This window comes from Pundamilia nyererei, unplaced genomic scaffold (genome assembly GCF_000239375.1).
Source record: "Pundamilia nyererei isolate P.nyererei 1_Seehausen unplaced genomic scaffold, PunNye1.0 scaffold00144, whole genome shotgun sequence".
NCBI classification, from domain to species: domain Eukaryota; kingdom Metazoa; phylum Chordata; class Actinopteri; order Cichliformes; family Cichlidae; genus Pundamilia; species Pundamilia nyererei.
In genome coordinates this window covers 1,030,535-1,047,130 of record NW_005187545.1, presented here as the reverse complement: position 1 = coordinate 1,047,130, position 16,596 = coordinate 1,030,535, and the positions used below count along the sequence as shown (strand labels likewise).

The window sequence follows — 16,596 nt, the reverse complement described above, 5'->3', positions numbered from 1 at the left end:
GTGTGTGTGTGTGTGTGTGTGTGTGTGTGTGTGTGTGTGTGTGTGTGTGTGTGTGTGTGTGTGTGTGTGTGTGTGAAAGAGATGGAGTGTGAGCTCTTCCGTGTGTCAGGGCTCCCTTGGGTACCTGCAGTAACGTCTGTTTCTGCTGACAAAGCCCCTTTTGCACGCACACACTCTGCACTCGTTGCTCACTCATTCTGCCCTCTCGTCTTTTTGAGCTGGTTGGTTATCGCATTTTTGGAGCAGATATAAAAAACTAGTTCACGCCACAAATCTCTGAATGCACCATAAGGCTGCTACAATGGTTCAGGACAGATGAAATCGTTTTTTTTTTTCGGGGGGTGGGGTTTGATCTGACATCACCGATAAAAAGAATATAACACTGTATGACAGCTGCGCTGGCAACTTCCTGCTCGCACCTCAGTCTAGAAATAGAGCAAAGATCGACCTTGCTTCACCCTCATCAGTATGATACAAGGTCTTAATGTGATCTTTTTTTTTGTTAAGTACACTAGTGTAAGTATTAGGATCATGAGGAAGGAAAACCCCTCATCAAACTACAGGAGGATCGGTTGACGGGGGTAGGTCACCTCGGGGCGCTGCGGCTGATTGGTCGGTCAGATCTGTCAGAGTGGATTTGGGGCTACTAAGTATTATAAGGCATTGCTGTGAGGAGGCTAGTGCTGTTCACTGTATGTACTCTGTAAGCGGAAGAGTCTGTGCGTCTGTGTGTGTGTGTGTGTTAGGGTTTAATGTCGCCTAGACTTTTGCATTCCTTTCCCTCGTCTTCCTGGGAAGGCCTTAACTGTGTGCTTCCCCATTCAAACCTGGCAGTCTAGACTGCCATGAATAATGTAAGCAGTGCTCTTCCCAACCTTAAAGCCTTCTAATTGCCCTGTTTAAGGGCTGCATCAACAGCTATGCTTGGGATCATTAAAATTACACCCTGATAGCCGACTACATGAAGAGAGACATTTATTACGGCAGGGTTAAGGAAGGCTATTTGTCTGCTTTTCTCATGCTCACTGCACAGAATCGTCCTTCTACACACTTTCTTTTTAACTGTCTGTCTGGCTACATTTTTCCTTGTCCTTTTCTTTCTCTCTTTTCTTTAACCCACTATATTTGTTTGTCATTTTTCTTTTCTTAAGCGTGTCGGTATTTACCCTTCAGTCTGTCAACTCTTCATTTCCTCACAATCTAACTTATCTTAATTTGGGCCTGGGGAGTAATGTGTCCCCATGACTTAACACAGAAAAGCTATTGCTGAACCCTAGACAAAGTCCTCGCGTAAAACTGAGAATATGGAAGCCAGAAAAGTGAAGATGGAGAATTTTAATGCTGTTTTGGTTTGTTATGTCGTGTAATTGCTGAGTGTTGATGGTGAAAGTCTGCTGTAATCAAAGCACTAGTCTGCTTAGAGAAACACACACTGTACAGATAGATGATGGGCCCTTAGCAGATGTGTGGAAACGTGGAAATGGAGCTGAGAATCTGGCGAGCTTTTTTTCCAGGAGGAAGAGTGATTCACTTTCTTTTTATTCCACTTTAAACTGGCTCTAATGAAGGCTGACTGTGCTGTGTTTTTCTAGACATATGGAGAGAGTAAAAGCGTAGCTCGTTATAAAGAACTGTCATTGCTGCCTTGCCACCCCTTGCACCTTAAGCCGCAGTCTTCTGCAGGGTCTGTTTATTCAGCCACTGGATCACTGATTCAGTCTTTTCTCTCTTCCTCATTCCTCAGCTCTCTCCTTCCTAGTACTTTATATGCATGTATAATAAGAAAAAAGGTACATTTTCACCCCCTTTCAGTCGGTATCTGTGCGGCGCATTAGGTGCATGCTGCCTGCACTGTTGCAGAGGTCTGCAGCTGTGAAGTGAGCACACGTGGTGTTCTCCTTCAATGAGCACTGAAGCGCAGATTCCGACACAGGGAGCTGTAAGTACCATCAGCCTTCTTAGATGGTGACTGATACTCCTGACGTGACTGTGCTGGGACTGTAAGCAGTTGGGCACGGCTGCTCAGCAATAATGTTATGATTGACCCAATCCATTCCCACAGTGTGTTTTGATTGGCTTTGGTACAAGAATCCCGTGTCTTGAGTTGAGATGGAGTGCAGGCTTGGCAGTAAGTGGGGAAATATTGCAGTACATACATCTTGATAAAATATGAAATTTCATCATAGCCTCATCTCTGACTCTCTGATGAGCTATACTTGGCTCCTCACAAACACAGCTTTTTAGTAGTGTAAGTGTGAAAGTGTAAGTGTGAAAGAGCAGATGAAAGGTCTTACAGGACCGTGTCACTGTAGACTCTGTGCGAAGACACTACTCATAAACACTGCACCCTGGTGGCAGTGTAGTGCGAGAGGCTAACACTGACACCCAGCTGCTGTCAAGTTCTTCTTCTCCACTAGAACACAACCCCCTTCATTTACACCCTTGAGCTTCGGTGCCAGATCAGATATGCATGGACTATATTTCGAACATTTGTTTTGACTCTATGCCCTGACACTGCGGTCTCCTTTTCTGGTGCCTGTAGTTTGGATGTTGACTTTCTGGCCTCGGGCTCCTCAGACTCCTGCCGAGTAAGCAGGCCGTCAGTTAGATATGATTGTGATTCCACTGTTTGGAGTAGAAGTCTTGATTTCTAATTTGTCACAGTCTAAGGAACTCAAGAGCTGTGCACACACCTTGGGGTTGTGTGCATACATCAGATGAGCACATGCTCAGTTTCCCATGTAGAACAGCTTGACCTTGCATTTTAATATAGATTTGCAGTACCCACTATCTTAATAAGAGTTTAAGTGAGGACAGATGAGAGCAATAACTTATTGATGCACTTACCTTGTCAGTGTCGTCATGACAACACTGACCCCATTCAGTAGCAAGAAAGGTAGCCCAATTTCTCATAATATGATATGTGGAAGTATATTTTAATATGACATTTGCTAATAAGACACCAATGATTTTGACCTTCCCCTTTATCGGTGTAACTCTTTTGGTTTTTAAAAGCACACTAAGTCTTCCTCACAGGGCCCACTGTGTTTTCTGTTTCTAAATATGATCTGTTGATTTCTTACTTTTGACTGCAGTCAAAACAGCAGGACCTTAATTGCTACTTTGTCTTGTTTTGTTGGTTTTATTTAGAGGAACTTTGCTGGAAAGTGAAGAAGGGAAATGTTATGTTTACAGTATTTTCACATGGACCTTTTTTGAAAAGAAATCTGCTTGATGATTGATTAATTTTCCTTTTTCTCATTCAGTGCTTTCATTGCTTCCTTTGCTTTTTCTGTTTCTCTAGACCCATTTAAAAGACGAACAACTAACAGTCTTGCCAACGAACAAAGAAGATGCAAAAAAGACCTTGGGAGGACTTTTAAAATGGCTGAGGCTAGATAGAAGCAGAGCTGCTTTGAACGGAGAAATGATCCATGTTTACCTGCATCCATGCGGCTCCAGGGCACCTTTTAATGATGCCTCATTTTGTCCTCTTGCATAACTTTTGGCCCACTCTGAAAAAGGTGCTCCATTTTGATTTACAACTTAGTCTGTCAATGTTCCTATGCCTCTGACCTCTCTGCTGCCATGCGGTTAGACCAATGAGGCTCCGAGAGCCTTTCGTTACGAGTCTGTGAGGTCTCCTCCCCACTCTATGGAGGCTGAGCCCAGCCATCCGGCTGATGGGGAGCGCTCTGGAAGGCAAGCGCAGCAGCATGTGACATCTGAATCTTCATTGGGTTCTTGTCCACCTCAGCAACCCCAGCAGCCTTCTAATCCTCGTCCTGTACACAGAGCCTTGGGCCGCCTACAAAACCGCCAACCCAAGCGCACTGACCTGCTTCGGTTACAGCAGCAGCAAGCAGTAGCATGGCAGCGTTCAGATACCCCAGGTCCCTCAGGAGGCAGCTTCTTCTCTACAAGCTCCTCGTCAACCTTATCCCTCCCCTCTACGTCCTCCACCCAGGGTGAGCATGCTCACGGCGTTCCAACTCACTCCAGTCAACAGGGCCTAGAAGGGGTTAGCTCACCTAGGAAAGGGGAGAAGAAACCACAAAAACCAGGGAAATATGTGTGCACTTACTGTGGCCGTCCATGTGCCAAGCCAAGCGTTCTTCAGAAACACATACGATCACATACAGGAGAAAGACCCTACCCATGTGCGCCCTGTGGGTTTTCCTTTAAGACCAAGAGCAACTTATACAAACACCGCAAGTCCCATGCCCATCGTATTAAAGCGGGTCTGGCATCCAGTCGAGATGAGCCCAGTTTGAGTGGTGCAGAAGGCAGTGGCGCTGGAGAAGACCCTGAGGAACACACAGAGGGAGAAAGCACTGAGTCTGAGGACGAGACAGGCCAGCACAGAAAATCCTCTAAAGAGATGCTGGGGCAGCATAGGAAAGGAGGTAAGGAGCGCCTGAGAAGCTCAGAGGAGAGCCAGAGGCCTGAAGACTCCCACGCTGTCAAGCAAAGACTTGCACTGAGGCTTAGTGAGAGAAAACGTGGGCCCATGGCTTCTCCAGATGACCCACCCTCTTCCCTCTCCACATCATCTTCTTCTATTGGGCCTGGCAGTAAAGGCAGCACAGAGTCGGGCTACTTCTCCGGATCAGGCAGTACTGACATATGCCAAGTTAGCCCTCCAAGTTCCAGTGCCAAAACCTACGCAGAAATTATTTTAGGGAAATATGGAAGGCTGGGAGGGCAGCAGCGGAGTCCCCACCAGCAGCAGCCTCATCCCTCACATTCCTCATCCTCAGGAACCGAGGAGAAGAACATCTCCTTCGCCGTACCCAAAACCCAAGTAATAGAACACATTACCAAGCTCATCACTATCAATGAAGCAGTAGTAGACACGAGTGAGATTGACAGCGTTAAGCCTCGACGCTCCTCCCTGTCACGGAAGAGCAGCATGGAGTCACCCAAATTTACTGCCCCCAAAGACCCCTATGCCTTTGATCTCAAAGGAGAAGCCGCAGGCCCCAGTGGTTTGAGGCACATCCATAATCCTGACGCTGATCCACCGGGTACGCAGGACCAGTCAGCAGTGCCTCTGCTTAGAAGCCACTCAATGCCAATATCAACCAGCCAAGGAGAGTCCTTTGCCTCTGGCACCATGTCACCCAGAGGTTACCGCCTCTGCCAATCTTTTGATGAGCAGCAAGCAGTGGTCGCAGAGATGAGGATCGGCCATGCGCAGCGTATGCTCAAGCGCCAGCCTGCCATAGAGGTTCCCCTGGGAGCCGAGTCAATGTTGGAGGAGCCCAGTCCCACCACTTCCTGCTCCTCCTCAACAAGAGGCACCGAACTACCCAGACAGCCACAGCAACAACAACAACAACAGCAAAAGAGTCCCGCTGTGTTTGAATGTGGAACATGTGGGGCCCGCTTTCAAGAGACTGAAGTCTTCGAGGCCCACAGAAGCATCTGCCCAGGGCAGGAGCAAGAGAGCAGGGATGCAAGCAAAGCGTGCAGTGTAGATCGCCCGCTGATGATGCACCATAAGTTTCGAGCGTTAGCCATGGCTGTGAGGAAGCGGAGGAAAGAGGAGAGTCTGGAGGAGGATCCTCCCAGTCCTGGATCTGTAGCTGTGTCCGGCAGCTCTGGAGGCCTCATTCCAGTACCACGCAGACCAGAGCAGAAGCAGGCCCTCTCAGGTTTGTCTCTCATACATACAAAATATGTTTTTTTAGCTAAAATCATTATGTTAAGTTGCATAATCGATACAGCTATTCTCTTGAAGACCTTTTCTATGCCATTTTAGCATCTGAGACATGCAGATTATCATATACCTAAAAGTTAAAGCAGTGAATATCTAAAACTACATCACTGTCTTAACATAGTTAAACAGAAAGCGGGAAAAACTACTACCATGTAACCCGTAGCACTGTACAGTAGATGGGAATAGAATCCACAAAATGCTAAGTTGCATCACTCAAAAGCACAATACTGATGCCCTATAATGGTAGCTAATTTTTCTACTGCTTGTGTCTAGGTGTTTCCTTACAGACTGAACCAAACCAACAGCAGCAGCAGGACAGGAAGGGTGTGTCTGTCATCCAACACACTAGCTCTTTTGAGAAGCAAGAGAGTATATCTATGGAAAGTCAAGATCCAGACCTCAGAGAGAGTCAGCAAACACAACCTGAGCCAAAACCATCACCCTCTACATCTCGCCTCATCCGCCAGCCAAATATTCAAGTGCCGGAGATACTTGTTACTGTGGAGCCCGATGCTGAAATGCCACCTGTGTCACCCCCGCTGACAGCATCCTCATCAAAGGTAAATGTACCTTTTTTAATTATGTTTTTTTTTCTTGCTTGTTTACAGTCTTCATACAATGCATTTGTCCAAGTTAGCATCATTACCATTGACTTAAATACTAAATTTATAAAAAATGTATCTGTCCTAGGAGGCAGAGAGAGTAGAGGAGTTCCACTGGCCTCAACGAAGTCAGACATTGGCCCAGCTCCCTGCAGAGAAGCTGCCACCAAAGAAGAAAAGACTCAGGCTGGCAGAAGCTGCCCAGTCCTCTGGAGAGTCCAGCTTTGAGTCTATGTCTTTGCCTCGCAGCCCCAGTCAAGAAAGCAACATTTCAAACTTTTCTGTTTCTTTTGAGGATGTAGCACAATCAGAGCAAGCTGCCCGAGCTCCCAGTAGCCAAAGTTCCCAGATGTTGATGGTGCCATCTGCTTCTCACCAACACCACCAAAGCCACAAGGAGATGAGGCGCTCAGCCTCAGAGCAGGCCCCAGCTAGTCCACAACAAACGGAGCAGATCCCAGAGATCAGAAGTAAGTCCTTTGACTATGGATCCCTGTCTCCTCAGCAGTCTGCATCCTCCTGGAAGGAAAGGAGAAAGTGTCTTCTAGTGAAGCATGCTCCATTAGGGGAACCAGAACAGGAAGTAGGAGGCAGAACTAGTCAGCTGCCCAGAGCAGAGAGTCCGCAACCTGGTCCTTCCTACTCTAATCTTTCTCCTCTGTACTCCACTGGAGTAAGCTCCCAGTTTAGCCTCGATGCCACTGGAAAGGCTTTGCAGCTGTTACAGCCACAAATTTCTTTATCCTCTCAGGAGGTGCTTCCTTTGCACCCCAGAGGGCATCAAGCATTCCCCCCAGGGTCTTTGTCCCAGCTCCTCCCGGTCACCACAGCCAAATCGGAAGTACTATCCACCCAAATCATTCAAAGAGCATTTCTACAGTCACACACAGAATCTCCGCCTGTACAGATACATCCAGCACAAATCCACATGGCTGAAAGGTTGGGAATACCCCTCCATCAGCTTCCTCCCCCTTTTCCTCACCATTTTTCTTCCAGGAATACATCGAGCCAGGCCATGTACTTGCCCGTTCCTCCAAGATTTACCACACACATTTCTTCTCCTCAAACTACAGAAAGCAGACCCCCCATTTCTTCTGTGTCTTCTTCACTGACTCAGGAGTCCCTTGTGACAATCTCCTACCACCACCCGAGGCCGGTCATCGCCACATGCCTGGCACAGCTTGCACCAGTAGTGTCTCTCGTGGTGCCAGTACGCCTCCAGACTCATATACCTACATATGCCAGTGCAATGTATACCACACTTTCCCAGATTCTGGTTTCCACCCGCTCACAGGAACCAGTTTCTTGCACGGCTATGGTCATCATGGGCCAGGTGGAACGGGAGACACTGCAAAGGAGCTACTTGAAAGTCCCCTCTCCAGATGTCAAGAGCCTTCTTCCTCTGTCTCTGTCATCAGAGCTGGCCTCAGGATCTGGAGATGGATACAGTCCACTAGGGGCAGGAGGAAGTAAGCGCATGCTGTCCCCTGCAGCCAGTCTTGAGCTCAGCACAGAAGCCCAGCGTCACCAGAAAAGAGTTAAAGAGGAGGAAGAGGAGGAGGAAGAGGAGGAGGGCCACCATAAGGAAGAAGAGGAGGAGGGCCGTGTGGAACCAAAGGTAGTACAGGAAGAAGAAAGGAAGGCAACTGGGAAAAAGCTGGAAAAGGAAAAGAAGAAATCAGATACATTAGAAGTAACGAGTGTGGATGTGCATGGGCAGCCAGAAGACCAGCCAAGGAAAAATGACAGGGAAGAAAAGGTGGAAGAGAAGGAAACAACTGAGAAGATCACCCAAAAAAAGGAAGCTATCTCAGCTGTGGAGGTGGGCGCAAGCGCATCTTCGTTCCCCAGCCTCCACACTTCAACCTCAGTCAACTGGTGCTACCAGAAGTATGTTAAACCCAACCCATCTGCCCAGAGGGACCCCCGCACTTCAGTTTATTCAACCTGGAGCGTCAGCGCTCACAACCCCAACTTGCCAGGCATCAGCACAAAGGTCGCCCTGTCTCTGCTCTGCTCTAAACAGAAGCACACTTCTGAGATTTATACCATGGCTACGGCCCCTACTCCAGCCGAAGTCAAAGTGGCCCCTGAAAACAGCAGGACGCCGCATGTGTCAGAGGTAAACATAAACACAATAAACATACATTTCCACTTAAATGTTGACCATGTTTAATTTGCTTACATCAGAACATTTCACGGTCTGTTTTGCTCTTGAATACTTCTACATCTTAGAAGTCAAAGCTCTGCAGTCTTCATCTCTTTAGGTTGCTAGCATAGTATGCTAGCATAGTTGCATACTATGCTAGTATTTTCTAACATGGTCACCAATTGTGCCATTAGAAAAACATAATGATAAACAACTGGAATTATACTGAATCTTGCTTTAACAGCACTTAACATTTTATTATAAGTTGTTTTGAATTTTTTTCCCATGTGTGTCTTGAGTGTAGGTACATGCCACCCCACCCAGCACCCTCACTGAAGTAAAGGAACAGCAGCAGCCTGAAAAGAAGGAAGAAAATAAAGAGATGCGAGAAGTGGAGAGACCATCCACCTCCAAGCAGAGTGAGCCTTCTCGGGTTTGCATCTTTGAAGGAGGGTAAGAATTGTTTAATTCTATAGTTTCAAAATATGGCAGCTCCTCATTACACTTCTTCATAAACCAATGCCCGCTGACTGCAAAACAGCCTATGGAGAGCTGACAAGAGTGCATGGAGAAAATACAATAACAGATGGGAGGCCACGAGTCCAGAGGGACTTCATTTGTACCTGTAGCCAAGCTTTTTCCTCTCACTGCTGGCACGAATGTCTGTGTTTTAGAGGTGTTAATTTGGAGAGCTAGCAGCGTCTGTGTGTGTATGTGTGGGTTTGTGTGTGTGAGAGGGCGGAAAAGGTTGTCTCCAACTTTGTGAGACTCTCATTAATATTTTTATGGCTATAAAAAGTCACACGGAGGCACAGTATGAGGCAGTCTGCAAGCAGTCAGAGTCACAGTCGAGGCTGTCATATTTGTCTACAGACCAGATCAGGATAACACATAAATGCTTTCCACAAATGCCTGAGTGATTTTTCCTCCAGCACCAAGTGCTTTATTCCTGAGGTTTGAGTATTCTGAACTAAAGTTTCCCCATTAAATGTATCTGATTAAATCTTTATTTTATGATTTCCTCCTGTTTGTCCACTAAGCCTTTCATGGTTTGACTCGTTCCTTACACTCCTATTCAGCTTTCAGGTCCCCCCAGTCAGCTGATGACCGTCCCTCGGTCTAGATTTAAACTCAGAGGAGTTTGGGAATTTTCTGTGTTTGCCCCCAAACTGTGCAGTCAAATCTGCTCCCTCCACTGAGATTTTGAAAGCTAGACTTAAAACTTGTTTTTACGTAATGTCATTCGAGTCTGCCTACTTGCTCACTGTGTCTCCCGTGCCTTTTTTGACTGTGACTGCATGTTTAGCACCCACTATATCTCATATCTATGTACTTCTTATCTATTCCCCTGTTGTTTTCTGTACAGCACTTTGAAAAACGTGGGTTTTTTAAAATTTGAATTTAGTGGAAAAGAATAAAAGGAAGGTATACAATGTTGCTTTACGTAGATAATTTCCTATGATACTGGTATTCTTTTTGGTTTGGTTTGGTTTTGGTAAATTTTCTATTTTTGAGTTTTTCTCTTCCAGAGTGTTAACACTTGGCACACCCTGCATTTCCTGCTTAGGTGCATGAATGTCAGGTGTAAAGAAGCTGTCCGTGTAACAGTAGATAAGGCACTGAACTTCAGGAAGTGCACTTTCATCCACAAAAAACCCCCAGAGGTGTTGCCCATTTCTCTCTGGCAGCTCTTCCAGTTTCACTTACCTGCACATTATTTTGTTTTCATTCCCTCCAAAGCCTCCTCTGTGTCCTTCCTGTCTCTCATCCCCGCTCCTTGATGTTCTCCTGCGTTTCCACCATGCATGCAAATGGTCACAGCTACTCAATCTTGAAGAGAACAGAATGCTTTTCATCCCGACTCATTATCCCTGTCTCCCTTTTGTCAAGACTTTGAAATCATAGCCGTGTGCCACTCATTTCATTCTAGAAAGCAGTCTTTTATGAATATGTATCACGCAGCTTTGTTTATGTTCCAGTGGCTTGCCAGATTTTATCTGCTTCCAGGCTTCTCTGGAGTTTAATAGTACCACACTGTCATCTCAATAATCGATTTCAGGAAATGGGCAACAATAAATGCTTTTTACTAGTCGTGGTGAAAGTCTGGGGAAGTTTATGTGGGCAGCAGCTGAACTGATTCAGTGAAAAACATGATTGTCTTCTCTGGTGCAAATGGTTAACCATGCATGTTTTGTTACACCCTGTAACACTTTACCCGTGCCACTCAGACAGACTGAGGACAAAAATATTAGTTTATTCTGTTTCTTTCTGGTCAAATGAGGATTAAATATGTTTTAATCATCTTTAGTAGCTCTGTTTGGTTAGAAGCATTATTCTTCAACAAGGCTCTCATAACGCTAAAACATGATTTTTGACTGAATGTACTGAGAGATATGCTGCTGATTTAATGCTAGATAACTGAAGTGAAGTTCTCTTACTTTACTTTTTTTTCTTTTCGGATATGTGGGTGGATATTTTTAGCAGTAGCAAGAAATACACGGCAGGTAAACAGTAGCCAGCTCCTGAATGAACACAACACATTCTCACTGTTGAGGCTATTTTACAGTTGTGTAACAATTTGTTATGATTTGCCGTTACTGGTTCTGTTATACAACGGGGAACATTCACAGCCACGTAGATGTCGTGACATCCTGTAATTAGACACAGTCGGCACAGATTGGATATTTACAATTCAGAATGATTTGTGAGTTTCCCCATGAGTAGTGGATTTTTCATAGAGGACAATTCATTCAGATATAAGACCTCTGTGCCACGCCGTGTCTACAAATAGCCTTTTGGTAAACATGAAGTTTGTGCATAAACAGTGTTTTTTATAGAGTAGACCTAAATGTGTTGCTTGATTTTTATATGTAGTATCTATTTTAGGTTGGTGGCCATAGCCAGGCTTCCCTTCCCTCTCTTTAGCCGCTGATGTTGTTGGCAGGGCCACCCGTTCAGAGCAGAATAGCTGCTATTCTTTGCACCAGGGTGTAGTGGAGGGACTCAGTGCTGAAGGGGTTTTGGTGGGGCTTCCCCAACCTGCACCATAAAGAAAGCCTTGTTTCTCAGTTTTGTGTGTGTGTGTGTGTGTTTGTGCATGTATCTGTGCTGCAATCACTAACTTCCACAGTTATCTTTGTTATTATCACTGAATTTGCTCGCAGTGCAATGTGAAAGAAGAAAGAATGATGACTGCACTCTGCAGTAATCCTCCAAGTATCTTTGAGTGCATATTTTGGGCTTTGGGGTTTGCAGCTTTCATTATCACCTTCTGGGCTCCTAGCAGCTGTTTTCAGGGTTTAACTGAAAACTAGCTGGCAAACATAATGCTCTGTCTCTCAGATAAATCAAGAAATATGTGTATGTGTGTCTGGCTGTCTTATCTCATCCTATCTCGTCAAACATTCATCAGATCCACTTTAAACTTGGCAGGTGCGCTGCCGAGGACACGAGTAACTGCAGTGCCAAATTTGAGGTTATCTGGATGAGCGGGTCTCATATTTTATCTGCGGTTTTCTATTACCTTTGTTTTCCTCAGGTTGGCCGTTCTGCTCTGTGCTGAATGGGTTGTCATTGTGAATACATTCGTTGCCCTGTTGCAATCTCAAGGCCCATACCGCAAAGCTAAAACATCACAACTAAGTGCCAAATCGACTTTAAAAGGTTAAAAAAACACACAGTCTGAAGTTTTTATGTTTTTTAAGTGTTAATGAACAACGATCAAAGCTGAATTATATTGACATAAAAATCAAAAAAGCTTTTTAAAATCACGCAGGAAGGAAAAACACACAAACTGAACGCTGAGCAGAAGGTTTGAAGATGGGTATTTCTTGCTGTGAGGCCACAGTCGTACTCCGGGTACTCCCACACCTCAACGACCTGCAGTTAGTGGGGTTAGGTTAACTGCTGATTCTAATCTAACCCTTCTCATTCTAATATTTTTGCTAATAATTGTTTTCTGTTATGCTTTCACACCCTGCTTAGCGGACCTTTGTATATATTGTAGAAATGCCTGAACATTTGGACACAGTTTCAGAAAAAATGGCTCTCATCACTGATTACTTAGTCCCCAGTTGTTATGTAATGGCAAATAGTAAATGAATTGGTTCTTATATAGCGCTTTATGCAATATGCCTCATTCACTCATTCATTTCTTCCATGCTTAAGTGTTTTCTGTCTGTCAGAGTGTGACTGTCGAAGCAAACATCTAAACAAGTCGACTTCCTGTTTGATTATTTTGCATCTGCCTCGGTTGGTTCTGGTCTCAAGTTCACTTTATGAGTATTTATTAGCAGAGACACACACACACTCATTCATTGAATGTATGCTTATAGTGGTGCTGTTTTCAGTACAGAAATAACCGGTCTTGTCGCTTTCACATCAAGCGACACATTCAGGGACTGCACCAGTTTAGAAGATAAAGAGGAAAATGTTTTTTCGAGATGAGACAGAGACATAAAATCAGAAAGAGGAGGTATTACTGGACTTAAATGTTATGTTGCCCTGCATCTGCTCACCATAACCGTGATAAATTTGCAAATGGGGTAATGTGAATGTTGTGCTTACAGCTTGTTCCGGTTTTCCTCAAGTGACCTAAAATCTAATAAATGCAGCCTTAAAGTTGCTGTCTCTGATCTCTTACCTGTCTGTTTCTCATAGGTATAAATCCAATGAGGAGTATGTTTACGTGAGAGGTCGCGGCAGGGGAAAGTACATATGCGGAGAGTGCGGCATCCGCTGCAAGAAGCCAAGCATGCTGAAAAAGCACATCAAAACGCACACCGATGTCCGTCCATACATTTGCAAACACTGCAACTTTGCCTTCAAAACCAAAGGTGAATGGAAAATTTGGGTTCTGTTTATTAAAACGTGATGAGCTCTTTGGTCCTAAATGTAAAAATGCTGTTTTTGTCCATTGATCACATTATTGGCTGTGCTGCTAAAATGATCATCTCATTTGTCTTAAACTCTCTTTCTTTTTCTCTTCCTAGGAAACCTTACAAAACACATGAAGTCAAAGGCTCATGGGAAAAAATGCCAGGCAATGGGTGTATCTGAGTCGTCATTGGATGAGCCGGAGAGCGAGGAAACAGGTACTTCAGGTGGTGGGGATGAATCTCACATACTTGCCTTCCCCCTGTGGAGAAATCTTGGTACACAGCTGGATGAACTCCTGCCTGTGAAGAATAGTAGCTGTTCAGCACTGACAGCTTATGCAACACGATGTTCTATTCTCCTCCCTCTGGCCTTGCATAAGAAATTTGAAAAAGTATAAGATAAATAAATGAAGAATACAGAACATGCCACAGCGTCCTGATGTTGTTGCAACAGTCTGGCTGCTGTAACCTGTCCTTAAGGATGAGTTCTTGGTATATAACGAAACAAAGCTGAGCCCTTTTGCCACAGCTGACACCTCCCCGTCAAAGCTGGAAAAAAGCCTCAAAGCCTTCACGATCTCCTCCCTAACCTTCCTCTGCAACCCCTCCTCTCTCTCGCTGTCTCTTTCTTGCCAACAGACTACACTCATCACAGCCAAGGATGCGCCATTTAAACTGTCTTTCCATTCACAAGGCTGCTGAGATAGTTTGTGAATAGAGGCATGGCGCTTTTCAATTAAATTCCTTTTCATTCTCAGTCTATTTATAAAGTGCGTTTGAAGGGTGCCGGGTTTGGTTTGTCCTTTGCTTTGACTGTCCTCACGCTTTGTGCTTGTTCCTGTAAATCGCTGTTTTGTGACTTTTGTGTTATTGCACGACTTTGCGCATCCAGTAAATGAGATTTTAGGGCCCATGGTGTTGGCATGAATAGATATCTAAAGTCTGCGTGTTTTTCTGTGTCTGCACAAACAGCAGGGAGTGAAGAGCGTGTGTGCGGCTCGGAGGAACAGGAGGAGCATCAGTTTTCTGACGTGGAGGAGTCGGATGACGACGAAGACAACGACGACGACGATGACGAAGAAGAGGAGGAGGAGTCCACGTCCCACGAGGACCCACCGTCCTCTGTATCGTCTGACACCCACCCATCAACAGGGGGGCGTTCAAGCTCCAGCAGGCACTCTAAGCAAGGCACTCCTGACCCCGAGCTTCCGGGTCCCATTCCCTGCACCAGTCAGGAGCCCTCCCCACGTGGAGTTTGGCCTGGCAGAAGAGCCGCCTCGCCGGGGAGCAGGAGAGCAGTGTTCTCCCGGCGAGGCTGGAAAGCATCTCCAAGAGCCTTCTCCCCAAGCAGTGAGAGCTGTTCCCCCAGCCGCAGCCTCTCCCCCCGCCTGGAGTATTCGTCACCCATCCAGAGCCTCTCTCCGAGGACAGAGCTCCCCTCACCCAGCCGACATGTCTCACCTTCCCCCGAACGAGGACCTTCTCCCATCAGACCCCTTTCTCCTCTCCTTCCCCTTTCACCCAGCTGCTACCGATCGTCACAGGTTCCAACGCCTCCCTCGCCCCTGGGGATGCAGCACAGAACCCCTGGGTACTTACCGTGGGAGAACCCTGGTACATCAGGTAGTCACATCAGAGTGGTAAGTCTATTTTCTAATTAGTTCATAGACGAGTCACAGACATGTGGCTGCACTTTTAACCAGATTAAGCAATCCATATGTCTTCTCTACACTGTCTCTCACAAAGCTCTCAGGGTACAGGACTTTGTGTACTAGAGGAGCAGGCTCATGAGCTAGCAATAACATAGTCTTTGCTCCACCTACAGGAGAAAAGCAGAACAGCAGGAGAAGGGCCAACATGGTCAGACACCAGCTTGTTTCCACCTGCTTTTCGCATTTCCACTTGTGAGGGTTATCCTGGCCACCAGACAACAGACAACATCTTCAGCCATCTTCCCATGCACTCCCAGCAAGCCAAGGTCCCTTATTCGATGATCCCAATAGGAGGGATCCAAATTGTACAGGCAAGACCAAGGTCCCACGCTACTACCCCGAAGTCCCCAACATCACCCCCAATGGAGGGGCCATCACTGGCCAGGTTTGAAACATACTGGGGCGGGACCCCCAGGACTCAAGGGCTTAGGACTCCTGGAGACCACTGGTCAGAGCACCAGACAGCAGGAACCAGCCAGTCAGGGCAGCAAGGTCTTAGCACAGCACTAACATTTTCCAAACCAGAGTTGGAGGCCACAGACTCAAAGCAATATGGCAGCTCGCACAGCTCCGTCCACACCCACGGGTCCTCTACTGAGACCACTGAGCACTGCGCCAGTGACGACCGTTCAAGAGCACCCCCTAGTCTAACACCCCCGGTAGCCTCGAGTGTCATCGGACAACAGCCAGAGAGGGAGGAACGAACATCTGGTAGTGATATGGTGGAGGGAGGAGCTAAAGGAGACTCCGCCACAAGAGACCAGAGAACTTGACAGCGTCTACACTTCGATGCATCGTGCATCCCATTTTGCTTTATTGTTTGCTACACTAGTCTGTTTTGTTTGTCTGGTTTTTTTTTTGTAATTGCTTTGGGTTTTATATACATTTTCAATACTATTGTTCATTTAAATGTTTGTTTTGGCAATATTCAGGTTTGTTATAAAGATGCACTTTTTTCTTTATGAAAACAATGTTTGTGCATATATATATATATATATATATATATGTGTGTGTGTGTGTGTGTATATGTATATGTATATATACATATATATATGGTAATAATGTAAATACAACCCTGTTTCCAAAGGAAGCTGGTACACTTTGACACTTTGTAAAATGTAAAATAAAAACAGAATACAGTGATTTGCAAATGATTTAAATCTCACATTAAACTGAAAATTGGTGACAATATAACAAATGTTGAAAGTAGAAACATTAAATTTTTGAATTGTATATGCACATTTTTAAGTTGAAGTCATGTTAAGCACCATCTTTAAAGAACTTCGGGACAGCAGCACAACCCTTTAAAACACCAAGTGTTGTGGAAAGGAGGGCACCGCGTTCTATAACTCTGAGAGCACCTTTTTTTCTTAGTTTTGCTTTAAACACAATTTTATACTCAGAACATTTTGGGATCATTTTGCTATATTTATTTCTACATTTCTTAAGAAAAATATTTGCGGCGGGCAGTGCTGGCACCTGGATGGAGCCTCGGTGCCTTCATGGTCATATGCAGAATGTATATCACCATGCC

The 16,596-nt window shown here is 45.5% G+C and overlaps 1 protein-coding gene across 4 annotated transcripts in view; it reads left to right on the top strand.

The window, feature by feature from the left end:
• hivep3b (HIVEP zinc finger 3b) overlaps positions 1 to 15,899 on the top strand; it is a 36,559-nt gene extending 20,660 nt beyond the window's left edge. For all 4 annotated transcript variants that reach the window (XM_005744484.1, XM_005744485.1, XM_013913680.1 and 1 more), the window contains 8 exons: positions 3,305 to 5,657; positions 5,996 to 6,282; positions 6,413 to 8,446; positions 8,778 to 8,926; positions 13,133 to 13,308; positions 13,465 to 13,566; positions 14,323 to 14,990; positions 15,176 to 15,899. In XM_005744484.1, the coding sequence (XP_005744541.1) occupies positions 3,656 to 5,657; positions 5,996 to 6,282; positions 6,413 to 8,446; positions 8,778 to 8,926; positions 13,133 to 13,308; positions 13,465 to 13,566; positions 14,323 to 14,990; positions 15,176 to 15,835 (6,078 nt within the window). In that variant the 5' untranslated portion in view covers positions 3,305 to 3,655 and the 3' untranslated portion in view covers positions 15,836 to 15,899. The remainder of the gene's footprint in view (positions 1 to 3,304; positions 5,658 to 5,995; positions 6,283 to 6,412; positions 8,447 to 8,777; positions 8,927 to 13,132; positions 13,309 to 13,464; positions 13,567 to 14,322; positions 14,991 to 15,175) is intronic.
• The last annotated feature ends 697 nt before the right edge of the window (positions 15,900 to 16,596 follow it).